This window comes from Leucoraja erinacea, chromosome 9, assembly GCF_028641065.1.
Source record: "Leucoraja erinacea ecotype New England chromosome 9, Leri_hhj_1, whole genome shotgun sequence".
Lineage (NCBI taxonomy): Eukaryota > Metazoa > Chordata > Chondrichthyes > Rajiformes > Rajidae > Leucoraja > Leucoraja erinaceus.
The window spans coordinates 63,543,461-63,558,690 of NC_073385.1; the positions used below are offsets into that span (position 1 = coordinate 63,543,461).

The 15,230-nt window shown below is 46.2% G+C and overlaps 1 protein-coding gene across 5 annotated transcripts in view; it reads left to right on the plus strand.

Moving 5' to 3' along the window:
• The window catches only part of LOC129700484 (MAX gene-associated protein-like), a 172,098-nt gene that overhangs the window by 128,814 nt on the left and 28,054 nt on the right, over window positions 1-15,230 (plus strand). For all 5 annotated transcript variants that reach the window (XM_055641009.1, XM_055641011.1, XM_055641012.1 and 2 more), the window contains exons 16-19: window positions 5,261-5,811; window positions 6,244-6,514; window positions 6,896-6,946; window positions 12,684-12,983. In XM_055641009.1, the coding sequence (XP_055496984.1) occupies window positions 5,261-5,811; window positions 6,244-6,514; window positions 6,896-6,946; window positions 12,684-12,983 (1,173 nt within the window). The remainder of the gene's footprint in view (window positions 1-5,260; window positions 5,812-6,243; window positions 6,515-6,895; window positions 6,947-12,683; window positions 12,984-15,230) is intronic.

Genomic DNA, 15,230 nt, shown 5'->3' on the forward strand with positions numbered 1-15,230 from the left:
GAGCTGCGCCCTGTCATCCGCAACCCAGGTTCCTCTATAGTTGTAGCGGGGCTGGGCTGCTGTTGGCTGTGGGTCTCTGGGTTCTCCGTGCTTGCGGTGGGCCTGGTGGTTGACGTCCAATTGGTCCTGACGTCTCCGGTGACTGCACTGCCCTGCTGTCATCGCCGACGTGAAGACAGTACAAAGCCCCCGCGCCGGTGCAATGGGCGGGGAGGTGGAGAGGGGAGGGATGGGGTCACACACATGGCCGGGGAGCAGAGGGGGTGTAGGTGGGGTGAAACTGAAGGGAGCGACAATCTGCTGCTGCCTGCACGCTGAGTTAAAAAGTTCCCACGCAAGACTCACGATACACTGTGTATCGTGTCTACCGTGGGAACTTTTTAACTCAGCGGGCAGGCAGCAGCATATTGTCAATTATTAACCCTCCCGCGCAATATACCCTCACCTTCTCTTTTATGGATGGGGATTTAGTTCCCCTTTCTTCGAGGACCGACCGGAGGTTCCGCTGTCACCTCTGCGGGCCGCCCTCGGTGAACGTCCTGTCTCCCTGTCCCTGGAATAGTAGGGGGCGATCAAACAGCACAATACCCCCCTCCCCCTCCAACTCCAGAGGAATCCGCTCCCCGATGGGCCGCTATGGCGACAAGTGGCAGTTCGCCCACAGCCCGAGCTGCGCGACCCCAAGAACAAGACGTACCCCTTGCACACCATCAGCTTCTGCCCATACGGGGAGCGTGTTCCTCTGGAGTTGGAACGGGGCTGGGCTGGAGTTGCTGATCTGGGATCTCCGTGCTTGCAGTGGGCCTGGGGGTCGGTGTTCCGTTGGTCCTGACGTCTCCGGTGACTGGCACTGTGCTGCTAGCATCGCGACGTGAAGACAGTACAAAGCCCCCGCGCCGGTGCAATGGGCGGGGAGCTGGAGAGGGGAGGGAAGGGGTCACACACATGGCCGGGAAGCAGAGGGGTGTAGGTGGGGTGAAACTGAAGGGAGCGACAATCTACTGCTGCCTGCACGCTGAGTTAAAAAGTTCCCACGCAAGACTCACGATACACTGTGTATCGTGAGTCTACCGTGGGAACTTTTTAACTCAGCTGGCAGGTAGCAGCATATTGTCAATTATTAACCCTCCCGCGCAATATACCCTCACCTTCTCTTTTATGAATGGGGATTTAGTTTCCCTTTCTTCGAGGACCGACTGGAGGTTCCGCTGTCACCTCTGCGGGCCGCCCTCGGTGAACGTTTTCAAGGACCTTTCTTCAAGGACCGAAAAAATGTCGCTATTCGGAGGTTTTCGTTATTTGGATCTTCGGATAAAAGGTTGTGCACCTGTAGCTGCAAATTTCGTCAGGACTATTCTTGGCCTTTAGATATCTGCTGTGGGTTTTACTCGTGCCATAAATATCATCCCTTTTTCTCTGGATTATTAATTCAATAACATGTAATCTTCAGGCCTTTTTATATTTAAATCAGGAAGTACCAACGGTTCAGAGTTAAAGTACCAACTCAAGACCTATGTACCCTTAAGTCGTAGATGTAAAAATTCTGTGATGAATCAAGTCCTTCGAATATTAATATTGTTTTTTTCTTTTGACTTGTTATGATCAAATGAATTGGTTACAGTTATTCCATCTGCAAATGTTATGTATTCCTTAATGATGGGGAACAGTCTGGTTGTGGTAGTCTCCGTTTAGTACTTTTATATTACAGACAAGCCTCCTACCTGTAAGACATTGAATAATCCTTTGCTGCTTTGAAATATGACATTTCAAGATGACATACATTTTAGTTGATACTGGCCTCAAAACTGAATTTTCTCCGCTGCCTTTTTTATAATTAGCAAATGTGGAAGGTGAAAATTAAAACTGTTAAATGCTCAACTTCCTTTTGTTAATATTCAATTACTACATGATTACTGTCTTTACTCTGCTGTCTCCAGTTAACCTGGAGTTTACTGCTTTTATCATCACACACGAACATGCCATTCTTCCTTGCAAAGTTGGTGTATGATACAATGTATATGATAGTTAATAATAATAATAACTAGACCAAGTGCAGACCCGTTGGGTCTGTTCCCCCAACGTGTGGTTGTGGGGGGGGGGAGGCGGCATGCAGCATCACACACTAACTACCCCCTCCCTCCTGCACTAATGCTAATGGAGGGGAGGAGGGGGGGAGAGAGAGAGAGAGAGAGAGAGGGGGGGGGGGGGAGAGAGTGGGGGGGGGGGGAGAGGGGAGGGGGTGGGGAGAGGGGGGGGAGAGGGGGGGGGGAGAGGGGGGAGGGGAGATAGGGAGAGAGGAGAGGGATAGGAGAGGGGGGGGAAAAGAGGAGAGGAGAGGGAGGGGGAGAGGAGAGGGAGGGGGGAGGAGAGGAGAGGGGGAGAGGAGAGGGAGAGGGAGGGGGGGGTGGGAGAGGGAGGGAGGGAGAGGAGGGAGGGGGGGGGGGGGGGGGGGAGGAGAGGGGAGGGGGGGGGGGAGAGAGTGTGCCTTTTTACTTCAACCCAAACCCAAACAACTATTTGCAGGCAGTGCTTTTTTACCTCTAACCATATTTTGATTTTCAAACCAAATTAAGGGTACTCACAATGCTGTAGACATTTGTCAGTGTCATTCAAAGCTCTGATTGAGGCACACCACTTGCAGAGACTGATTGAGGCACACCACTTGCAGAGACTGATTGAGGCACAACACTTGCAGAGACTGATTGAGGCACACCACTTCCTGGTTTTATAGTCGCTCCCCCTCCCTCCAGCAGGGGCAGCAGAGAGAATGGGGAATGTTGTAAAAACATTAATATCTCTCAATTTTCATCGACGGGAAAAATCCTCGACACACACGTGGCGGAGGGGGGCTCTGAGCGAGGTGGCCAAAAATGACGGCCGTAGGTGGCGGCGTACTCTCAGAAACCGCAGCACAGAAAGCCGAAACCGGTCAAGAACAGAGTTTTAGTAATATAGATAATAAATTTTATTTTTGGGCGCCTTTCAGACATCTCAAGGACACCTTACAGAGATTAACAGGGATAAAAAAACATATAATCAGAATTAAATAAATAAAAAAGACATCACAGAAACACAAATTAAAAACAGAATTCAGTTCAAAAACAAAAAATCAAAAACACAATGTGAAGAGAGAGCAGCGGCAGCTGAAGCGCGCCAGCGTCCACTCTCCCTTCATGACAGCCATCTTGGACAAAGACTAACAGGATTACGTACAGACAAAAAAATCATCCCCCCACAATGGATACCACTGTGGGGGAAGGCACAAGGTCCAGTCCCCAACACCAAGTTCACCCAAAGTCAGGCCTATTGAGGCCACCGCAATTGCCTCAACGGAGGCCAGATGTTCCTGGCCGTTCTCACCGGGTGGTCTTGCCCCGGCGTCGGGAGAGTCCTTTGCCGCCCGCTCCGCTCCGCCACCCGCTCCGCTCCGCAGACCTGCATAGTTAAATGCGTTGCAATCTTAGTACTTAATAGCTATTTTCAAATTCATTACATAATTAGTAAAGCCGCTTAAGAACAATAAGAGATATCAATAAAACAAGCATTTATGTGGAGAGGCTGCTGTTTTTGCAAAATTTAAAACATGGGAGGAACTGAAGGGAATCCAAATTAGTCAGGAAATGGTGTTAGGTAAACTGTGGGGACTGAAGGCAGATAAATCCCTAGGGCCTGATGGTCTGCATCCCAGAGTACTCCAAGAGGTGGCCCTAGAAATCGTGGATGCATTGGTGATCATTTTCCAATGTTCTCTCGTCTCTGGATCAGTTCCTGTGGACTGTAGCCAATGTAATCCCACTTTTTAAGAAAGGAAGGAGAGAGAAAATGGGGAATTATAGACCAGTTAGGCTTACATCGGTAGTGGGGAAGATGCTTGAGTCGATTATTAAAGATGTTATGGCAGCTCATTTGGAAAGCAGTGGCAGGATTGATCAAAGTCAGCATGGATTTATGATGGGGAAATCATGCTTGTGACTAATCTCTGGGATCTTTTGAGGATGTAACAAGTAGAATGGATAAGGTGGAGCCAGTCAATTTGGTGTATCTGGACTTAAAAAAACCTTTGACAAGGTCCCACACAACAGATTACAGTGCAAAATTGAAGCACATGGTATTGGAGGTAGGGTATTGACATGGATGGAGAACTGTTTGGCAGACAGGAAACAAAGAGTAGGAATTAATGACAGGCAATGACTAGTGGGGTGCCGCAAAGCTCGTTGCTGGGACCCCAGTTATTTACAATATATATTAATGATTTAGATGAGGGAATTAAATGTGAGATCTCCATGTTTGCAGATGACATAAAGCTGGGGGGCAGTGTGAGCTGTGATGAGGATGCTATGAGGCTATGACGGATAGGTTGGGCGAGTGGGCAGATGCAGTATAATGTGGGTAAATGTGAGGTTATCCACTCCGGTGACAAGAACAGGAAGGCAGATTATCATCCGAATGGTGTCAGATTAGGAAAAGGGGAGGTGCAATGAGACTTGGGTATGCTTGTACATCAGCCACTGAAAGTAAGCATGCATGTACCGCAGTCAGTGAAGAAACCTAATAGCATGTTGGCTTTCATTGCGAGAGGATTTGCCTTTAGCAGCAAGGAGGTCCTACTGCATTTGTACAGGCCCTTGGTGAGACTGGAGTATTGTGTGCGATTTTGGACTCCTAATTTGAGGTAGGACATTATTGCTATTGAGGGAGTGCAGCGTAGGTTCACCAGGTTGATTCCTGGGATGGTGGGACTAACATATGATGAAAGAATGGGTCGACTGGGCATGTATTCACTGGAATTTAGAAGGATGAAAGGGGATCTAATGGAAACATATAAAATTCTTAGAGGATTAGACAGGCAAGATGCAGGAAAAATGTACCCAATGTTAGGAGAGTCCAGAACCAGGGATCACAGTTTAATAATAATTGTTAGGCTGTTTAAAACTGAGATGAGGAAAAACTTCTTCACCCAGAGAGTTGTGAATCTGTGGAATTCTCTACCACAGAAGCAGTGGAGGCCAATTCAATGGATGTTTTCAAGAGGGAGTTAGATTTAGCTCTTTGGGCTAAAGGAATCAAGGGATATGGGGAAAAAGCAGGAATGGGGAACTGATTTTAGATGATCAGCCATAATCCTATTGAATTGCGGTGCTAACATAAAGGGCCGAATCGTGTACTCCGTCACTTATTTTTCTATGTTCTATGTTTTCTATGTTCTACAAATGACCTGAACTTTGAACAAATTCTCAAATTAGTTTTTTGTTTTCTCCAGCAATGGACTCTGGGAAATTGGACGGTTTCGAGAGCAATTCAATGTCCCCAAATGCTGCTCAGCCAAGCAAATGGAAGCAAAAAGAGAAGGCAGATTCGCCGTTACACTGTGACAGTCCACAAGAAGAGACTACTGGTCTTCAGTCAGAAACACCACAAACATCAGTGGAGACAAAGAATACACTCAAACTGATTGAAATTAATTCATATTGTAACTGGGAATCAGAACGTTCCAATATTCTTGGAGTTCTTGCTCAATATACTGCCAATAAGAGACCTTTGGAGAAAATAAGAATTGGAAATTTCCTTGTTGAAATTGTGTCAAATTATGGAAAAAGTCAAGATCCTTCACCTGGAAGTGTGCTGATTTCTAGCTCCGTGGTAAAGATTTCCCAGTCCAGTGAAAAAGAGGGAAATGGCAAATACTCAGGTTGCAATATGTCTGTTCCAACCACCTCCCAATCTCCTGGAATCCAGCTGACTGAAACACCACCAATTGCACCAAAAGAAACGTTACCAAGATGTGCCAAATTTACAGTGCAGGAAAAGGAGGTAAGCACATTTCACTTTAGCTCAATTGTAGCTGGCAAGCAAAAGCCTGCCTTTGACACAACAACATCGGAAAAGTGGTATGATCCAGGTATTTGCAAGGGGAAGGGAGAGTAAAGAAGTGTTCAACTAAATAGGAGTAAATTAGTTTCTTGGTTGAGAAGTTTTGTTTCTTACATGGGTAGTGGACGTTGCCAATATCAGCATCTTATTTTCAACCTTAATGCCCTTGAGAAGATGATGATATGTAGTGGTCTCGAACCAGATTTGCATTCAAGTAAAATTGTATACCACTTCAAGTTAAATGTTGATATTTTATTTAATTTTGCTTTTTTTTTCACTTATAATGGGGACACTGATAGAAATTTATCTGTGATTATCTGAGGATTGTCTTAAGATTTTATTTTTGTGTTCTCCATTATCTGTTTTGATTAGTTCACTGGAAATGCCAATGGTGATACGAAGCTGACACGAGGACAGGTTGGAGCTCCTCATCCAGTGAATTGGGTGATAGGTAACCGTAAAAAGAAAAAGCGTAAAAAGAAAAGGAAAATAGTTGAACCATTCAAGACGTCCTCCTCCAGTACGGTTGCATCATCTGCCTCTGCTCATTTACCTTCTAAACATCTGACAACTTGTTCCACATCCTCTGGCAATGAAGTTTTAAGAGATATCAATGATGCCACTCCTGTTAACCAGGCCAAAGGTATGAAGGTTAGCTGAAGGTTAGGCCAGCGATGTTGTTTACAGCAGTGAGCTGATGTGATGATCAGTGAAAGGACTCTGAAGATTTTCTTGAGACGTTTATGAAAATCATCTTCCCGCTGGGCCTCAATTTCATTGCTTGAAAGTTAATATATTTGGATCTTTGATGTTCATAGGTCACCTTTATGGTTATGATACTCACTAATCAAACTTCAGTGAAGTTTAGCAATGTTGTGGGAGATAAATGGGAGAGAAATGTAAAGCCGTTCATAGTGAATAGGCATTTTAATATTCTTTCATTAACATTCCACGGCTTTTTAAATGAATAACTGATCACATCCTGATTATACTTTTAATGTTTCTGTATCTTTTCTCCTTGCAGAGGATTATACTTCTAACAAGTACACTCATCCTGTAATAAATAAAGTTGGAGGTATGTGGGAAACAAAATCATCTTTCAGTACATTGGAGCCAGTGCTTAGCAGGCAGCAGCTTGATACTCCATTATCGACAGTCAGCACTAATGTGTCGGCAGGTATTTCACCATTAACAACAGTTGGGGTTATGCCAGCCACCTCAGGTTCTGACTCTGTCACGCCTGGTATATTGCAAAAGAGCATTTCAATTGTTGCAGTAAGCACAGGTCCTGTCTGCACAGCGGGATCTTGTTTATTAAAGAACTTGGAGACTACAGATGCTGTAGGGTCACAATTCTCTGGAATATCAGCAGCAAAGAGTCTTGGAGAAGAGAGGGTAACTGCAAGCACAGTTGAAACTCCAACAAAAAGTACAGCAACTACTCACTTTGCTGTTATATCTGCAAGTGCTTCAGGAGTTCAGGAGTCAACATTAACTAAAGTGCTTTCCCCCAGTGCCTCTACTATAACTGCTACTGCTATAACAAATACTGTAAATACAAGAACAACCATTATGTCAGTAGCATCGATGGCAAACAAGACTCCAGGTAAACCCTGATTTGACTGACTTGAGTACAAAACTATGACATTTGGAATGGAGTTCGCTCAATAATAGGGCTGTATACCACTGAACAACAGACAACTGCAATCAAGTGCACAATCTTTCACACTGATACTTTATAATTGCTATTGAAAATGTATTAAAAATAATTTATTAATCTCTATGAAAGCCTTTAGATTTCTAGTCATCCATAACTACCTCATTTATCTCTATCATATTCTATAATCTGAAAATGCATAGATAAAGATAATTCCTCGTTTGAACATTATTTCAAAATTATCTAATATAACTTAGCTCAGTCTACAATTCTATTTACTGGGTGTAGATGCATCTCCTCCCAACACTCTAGCTTGTATCAGCAGTGAACTATGTCTTTATCCTTATTGCTACTCATTTAATATTCATCTAAGCAATGATAGCCCAAGAATAGATTCCCAAACCATTGCTGTTCTCTATATTGTTGCTGGTCCTTTAACTATTTAGCAATTCCTTTGATTCAATAAGTTCTATCCATGTTCTAATTTTCTCCTTGCTCTGACCTTCTTAATTGCATAACGAGTATCTCCAAAGTATAGCTGGTGGCTCACAGATAGAGTTGGTACCACCAAATGCTAGATTTTCTATTCATTAGTTTCACAAGCTTGAATTTTATGAGCATAGAATGTTAGTGAGCGTTTTTTGTGAGCATTAGAATATTTTATTCCAAGCTGCAGAGTAAATGTTATTAGTGGGTATTGAATCGGCCACGAAGTAATGGGAAATTGATTTTAAGCTTGATGTAGTATGCAATTTTTTATATATAATGGCCATGATTTTGTTTTCATTCTAATTTTAAGACTCTTTTATATTGGTGGAAATGTTATGATTAACCCAAAGTATCGCTCTCTTGCACGTGTCTTTTAGGTAACATTCTTGTACTATATGATGAAGAGCCAGGGACTTGACTCTAGTGTTCTGTGTAATAGCCAATAAAGCCCTTTTCTCATTCTCCCATTGCTGTTTATGAAAACCTGCAGTGCAATTATACTTGTTTCCCAGAAATGAAACAGGAAAAAGTTCGCAAAAGTTAATGTGAGACAGGGATAAAGAAAAGAAAATTAAACCAATATTTTCAATTTTCTTGGAAGCAGAACGCAGATTTTTTCAATAAATAGTGGTGAGCTACAGGTTTAGTGTGAAGAAGAACTCAAAGACAGATTAGTATTAAAGAAATGAATGTGACTGAAACCCCATAACCAAATTATCTGCGTAAAAGATGGTGGCTTTGGAGATGCTGAATGCATTAGTTATCATATTCCTAAATTTGATAGATTTTCAAATGATTCCCACAAATCAGGAGCAAAAGTACCCTCATGATTTGAGAAAGATGGGTATTTATAGGCCAGTTGACCTGACATCAATGTGGGGAAAATGCTTCAGTCTGAAAAGAGATCCCGACCTGAAACATCACCTACCTATTTTCTCTAGAGATGCAGCCTGACCCACTGAGTATCTCCAGATTTTTGTCTATCTTAAAGTGTATGCTGTTCAGGTAATATTTCGGACATTAACCGAGGATTTGTTTAACAATCAGGAAACGGTGGAAATAAATGGATTGTTGTGAAATTGAGAGTTTATAGCCAGGGGCTCAGAATGGCACAGTAATCTGTTTTGGGGAGGGAGCTCTTCACAACTTACTAAATGCAGTATATCCAGTTTTGCTGATGGGACAAAGTTGGGTGTCGGTGTACGTGGTGAAGGCAATGCACAGTGGCATCAGAGAGATAAAGACAGATTAAGTGAACAAGCATGGACGTAACAGGTGAATGTAAGAACAATCTGAGGTCATCTACTTTAGTGGGAGAACAGAAAGGCAGACTAGGCTTTTTAAATGATGAGAGTTTGGCGAGACAGACAGGTTGAGTCAAACAAATGTTTTATTTGGAAACAACAAACAAAAGGAAGTACTCGAAAACTGCGTGGTGGGTCAGCCAAATATATAATAGCTCCTGCTACTCAGGAGGAGCGCTGTCGATCGAGGAGAAAAGCCCGTGAAAACACACCCGCGATTACATGATGGCGCCAGCCAATAGCGAGGGTTCACATTTCCCCAAGCCACCACAATAGATTCAAAATTATTGGTGTTTATAGAAACCCGTGTGTATTTGTTCACAAATCACAAATCACTGAGAGTTCACGCATTAATGTGAAGGTAAATGGTTGTTCCAAGAGGATTTGAGTACGTAGAGATGTATTTTTCCTATCATTTAAGACCCTGCTGAGAACGAATTTAGAATATTGTGTCGGGGTCTTGTCTTGCTATCTGAAGAAGGATGTACTTGTAATGGGATTTACTGGCAATGAGGGGGTGCAGCAACATGATTAATTCCTACCATTGTGAATTCATCACAGGAAGAGAGGTTAAGCCCATATTTTCAGAATATAGAGTGCCATCTGTTCTCCCTGCGTCTCTGCACAGGCTTCCTGTGGGTGCTTCTGTTTCATTCAGTATCCCAAACAGGTGCAGATTAGTTGGTTAATTGACCAGTATAAACTGCTTCTTAATGTATAGGTGAGTGGTAGAATCTGAGGGCAGTTGATAAGAATGTGGGGAGAATACAGAAAGGGACTAATCTAGAATTAGTGTTAAAGATCAGTGGTAATCAGTGTGGACTATTTGAGGCAAAGCGCCTATTTCAGTGGTATATCTCTTCATGACTAGAGTAGATGTAGAGATCTTTGCCTGGACTAGCTTTTTCGAGAATAAGGAGTAAAAGTTGCATACATCAAGCTGGAATAGAGAATATTTAGATTAGGGAATTGAGGAAAATGGAATTAGTGGAAGTAAATGGTACTGGAGCAAATCGTCCCATTAAATAAGACACCAGACACGAGAGCTAAATAGCCTACTGTTCTTATTTTCCATGCCCTTAACTCGGGCAGAGAGTTTACAGAGACAGAGTTTTGGTGTAATCCAAAAACCATTACATGGAATCACATAGGTAGACACAAATTGCTGGAGTAACTCAATGGGTTTCGGGTCGAGACCCTTCTTCCAACTGATGCCAGGGTAGGGGCGGGACAAAGAAATAATGTAGGCGAAGACAGTAGGACTAGTGGGAGAACTGGGAAGGGGAGGGGATGAAGAGGGAAAGCAGGGGCTACCTGAAGTTAGAGAAGTAAATGTTCACACAGTTGGTGTGTAACTACCCAAGCAAAATATGAGGTGCTGCTCCTCCAATTTACGGTGGGCCTCACTCTGGTCATGGAGGAGGCCCAGGCCAGAAAGGTCGGATTCGGAATGGGAGGGGGAGTTGAAGTGCTGAACAACCGGGAGATCAGGTTGGTTATTGTGAACCGAGTGGAGGTGTTGGGCGAAGAGATTGCCAAGCCTACACTTGGTCTCACCGATGTAGAGCAGCTGACACCTAGAGCAGCGGATGCAATAGATGAGGTTGGAGGAGGTGCAGGTGAACCTCTGTTGCACCTGTAAAGACTGCTTGGTTCCTTGGATGGAGTCCAAGGGGGAAGGTAAAACGACAAGTGTAGCATTTCCTGCGGTTGCAATGGAAAGTTCCAGGGGAGGGGGTGGTTTGGGTGGGAAGAGACGAATTGACCAGGGAGTTACGGAGGGAGCAGTGTCTGCGGAAAGCCGACAGGGGAGGAGATGGGAAGATGTGGCCAGTGGTGGCATTCCGTTGGAGGTGGCGAAAATGTCGGAGGATTATTTGTTGTATGTGATAGCTGGTAGGGTGGAAGGTGAGGACAAGGTGGACTCTGCCCTTGTTAAGAGTGGGGAGTGAGAGCAGAGTTACAGTGTATAGAAGAGAACCTGGTGAGAGCCTCATCTATTGTAGGCGATAGGCGGCGCGACTCTGGTCAGCAGCGGCCTCTGCAGCCTGTCCGCGTTTTTATTATTTTTTGTCTGTGTTTTTATGTAGTTTTTGTTATTTTATGTTGGTGTGTGTGTGTGGGGGGGTGGGGGGTGGGGTGAGGGGGGGAGGGGGAAACTTTTAAATCTCTCCCTGCACTGGAGACCCGACCTTTTCTCGTCGGGTCTCAGCTGTCGTTGGGGCCGCAACGAGGAACAGCCTCCAACAGGAAGAAGCCGGGGACTCAGGTGCCGACTCACCTCACCGTCGCGGAGCTGGCCGAGTCCGGAGCGGGTGGAGCGTTGCCGCTGCCGCTGCTGCTGCTGCTGCTGAGTCGGAGGCTGCTGCTGCGGGTCTGCGGACGGCGGCACCGGGAGCCCGCGGCTCCCTGGAGGGAGACCGCTTTTCGGGGCTCCTGCAACGGCGACTTCTCCCGCCCGAGTTGCGGGGTCGAAGAGCTCCTGGAGCGGGGCTTAGCACCACTGCCCCGCGCGGCTTGGAATGCGGGACTTTGCGAGCGCACACCGGGGGCTCCAACATCAAGACCCGGTGTGCGACCTCGCACCACCCGGCGTGGCTTTAATGGCCGCGGGACAATCGCCATCGCCAGCCGGGGGCTTTGACTTTGACTCTGACATCGGGGGGGAGAGAGTGCAGTGGAGAGATAAGTTTATTTGGCCTTCCATCACAGCTATGTGATGGATGTTTATGTAAAATGTAATTATGTTGTGTCTGGGGTCTATTTGTGTGTAATGTATGGCTGCAGAAACGGCATTTCATTTGGACCTCCAGGGGTCCAAATGACAATTAAATATACTCTTGATACTCTTGATACTCTTGAGAACCCCCGTTCCCTAAAATATGAAGACATCTGGTTTGGAACACCTCATCCTGGGTGCAGATGTGGCATAGACGGAGGAATTGGGAGTAAGGGATGGAGTCCTTACAGGAAGCAGGGTGGGAAGAAGTGTAGTCCAGATAGCCATGGGGGTCAGTAGATTTATAGTAGATGTCGGTGAGTAGTCTGTCATCTGCGATGGAGCGAAATATTAGGTGCTGTTCCTCCAATTTGCGCTGGGCCTCACTTTGACAATGGAGTTGGACCAGGACAGAATGGTCAGATGCTGCCTCACCCGTTGAGTTTCTCCAGCATTTTTTGTCTACAGCAGTAGATGCTGGCTCCCTGCCACCTTACTCCCAATCTGATTATTAATTTTGTATGAAATCTATGCAGTATTGTTGCAATATTATTTAAAATTCCTCTTCAGGGATAAGAAATTCTATTTTTGCCAAGCAGACACTCAGTAATTGATGCATTTATATTGCATTTTGTCATGACAGAAGTATCGAAACATCCTGAAACTTCCAACTCTACTCCTCCTGATTTATCTAAAGCCACAAAATCTGACAGACCACAGCTCCTTTTGATCCCATTGCAGTCTACCTCTACTGCCCGGCCTGCACAGAATCTGCAACTCACACCTGCTCAGAAGATGATACTGCAGCCCCTCAGGTGGCCAAGTGGGGAAGTCTTCCAATACCCAAATGGCCAGATTATCCAACTTGTGCCTCCACCAAATCCTGGTGCAGTGAGTCGACGAAATCTCCACCAAAAGGTCACTCTTGCTGTACGGAATCCAGGTGAGTTCTGCCTTTGAATCTCAGAGCATACTTTCAGAAGATTTTATTCTTTTTGTTCATCGTTTGCCTCATCGTTCATGCACTGTTTTTGGCTGTATAAAATGTTGAAGTAATGGGATGAGAAAAATGTGAACTCCCGTTATTTTAATATTACACAGTGTGTACTTGGTTTAAACTAAATTTTAGAATAATTTAATTGTCAGACTTTGCAGTGATTGCATTTAAATTCCTGCGAATTAATATTTGCTTTAATATTCTGATTAATGCTGCTAATTTTGATCATTATTTTTAATTGAGAAATGCGGCTTGTCTTGAAGGTTTCTAGAACAGTCATGTTTTGATTAAATGCATGGAAGTATCATAATTTTGTTGGGTGTAGTTTAGGAATTTTATCAAAAACTAGGTTAAGTGGGACCCGTTGGGTCCCAGTCACACGGGAAGCCTGGTGCCCAAAAGCAACCCATTCCCCAATGCAATAGTCCACCACTCATCTGTTCCCCCAACACAACAGCAGGAGCATTCTATAGCCGGAGGACGAGAAAGGCTTCAGGCGGGGAGCGTCCTGCAGCCAGGGGAGGGGATGGCTTCAGGAGGGACCTGTCGGGGGCTGGTGGGGTTGTGTGGGGGAGGCGGGGAGTGGGGTAGGTGGGGGTGGTATGGGGGAGGGGGGGGTGTGGTGGAGGGGGGGGGTGGGGGGGGGGGGTGTGTGGAGGAGTGGGGTAAGGGGTTTGTATGTGATGGGGAGGGGGGGTGTGGGAGGAGGATGGGTGTGGGGGATGGGGAGAGGGGATTGTGGGGGAGGGGGGTTGCTGAGGTACAGGTGTGTGTGGTGGGGGGAGGGACTCACTCCGGACTCACTCATCGGCTCCCAGTCCTGGCTGCACACAGTGGCTCCTGGCTCGTCGTGGTGGTCGCCACCACCACCGCCCGCGAACACAGCCTTGCCCGCGAACACAGCCTTGCCCGCGAACACAGCCCGCGCCCGCGAACACATCCCGCGCCCACATTCTGCTCACTCCGCTCCTTCAGCTTTATTCTCGCCTCCAATGATTGACAGCGGGTGCCGGAAGGGGCGACGCCGTACCGGTGAATAACAGACCAATAACTTTTGTATTATTTCACCAATCGGAATAAAACTTGATGCACTTGCAGCACAGGAGAATGGCGAGTAAGGTGGGGGAAATCGTAGCGCTATCGGGTGCTGTTTTTGCGCAAATATAATAAGAACGCAAACCGGACGAGGACAAGATGAGAGTTTTATAAGTATACTAGACCAAGTGGGACCCGTTGGGTTGCGGGTGGGAGGGGGAGGGGGGTTGCGGGGGTAAGGGTGTGTGTGGTGGGGGGAGGATGTTGATAACATACTAACCACCCCTCCCACACACACTAACCACTCCCCTTGATATGATATTAATGTTATTCATTGGCTACCTTTACCCCATATCCACCCTAACCACTGACGCATAGCCCCCAACTTGCAGACGCATCTAGAGAAGGATGGGGTAAGAGAGAGAGGGGGCAGAGACAGGGAGAGAGGAGCAGAGACAGAGAGAGAGGAGCAGAGACGGATAGGGGCAGAAACAGAGAGAGAGAGAGGGGGCAGAGACAGAAGGAGGGGGAGGGTGGGGAGAGGGGGGAGGGGTGGGGAGGGGAGGGGGGGGGGGGGGGTGGAAGGGGTGTGGGGGAGTGGTGGAGGTGGTTGGGGAGGGGGGGTAGGGGAGGGAGGGAGAGGAAGGGGGAGAGGAGGAGGGGAATGGGGCGGCAGCTCGCGGGGGGGTGGCTGCTCGCAGGGGTTTGGCAGCTCATCGGGGGTCGGCAGCTCGCAGGGGTGGTGGCAACTCGCGGGGGGCGGCAGGTCGCGGGAGCGTGGCAGCAGCTTGCGGGGTGGCAACTGCAGCTCGCGGGGGGACATCACTCGCAGCGCAGACACAGCACGTAGAGCCCGCAGCATGCAGAGCTATTGTGACGTCATCAGCCAAAGGCGCTCGGTTTCTATTTTCAAAGACATTTTAGATTTGTGAACATTTTCATAAATAACTCGAGAAATAAAGCATGAATTTTTCAGATAAGACAATCCATGGGATAAAACTCAACAGAAATATGTAAAAATGTTCCCGTTCGCGCATCGTTTTTTCGAGAAGATGTGATCACACACACACACACACATACACACACACACACACACACACACACACACACACACACACACACACACACACACACACACACACACACACACACACACAC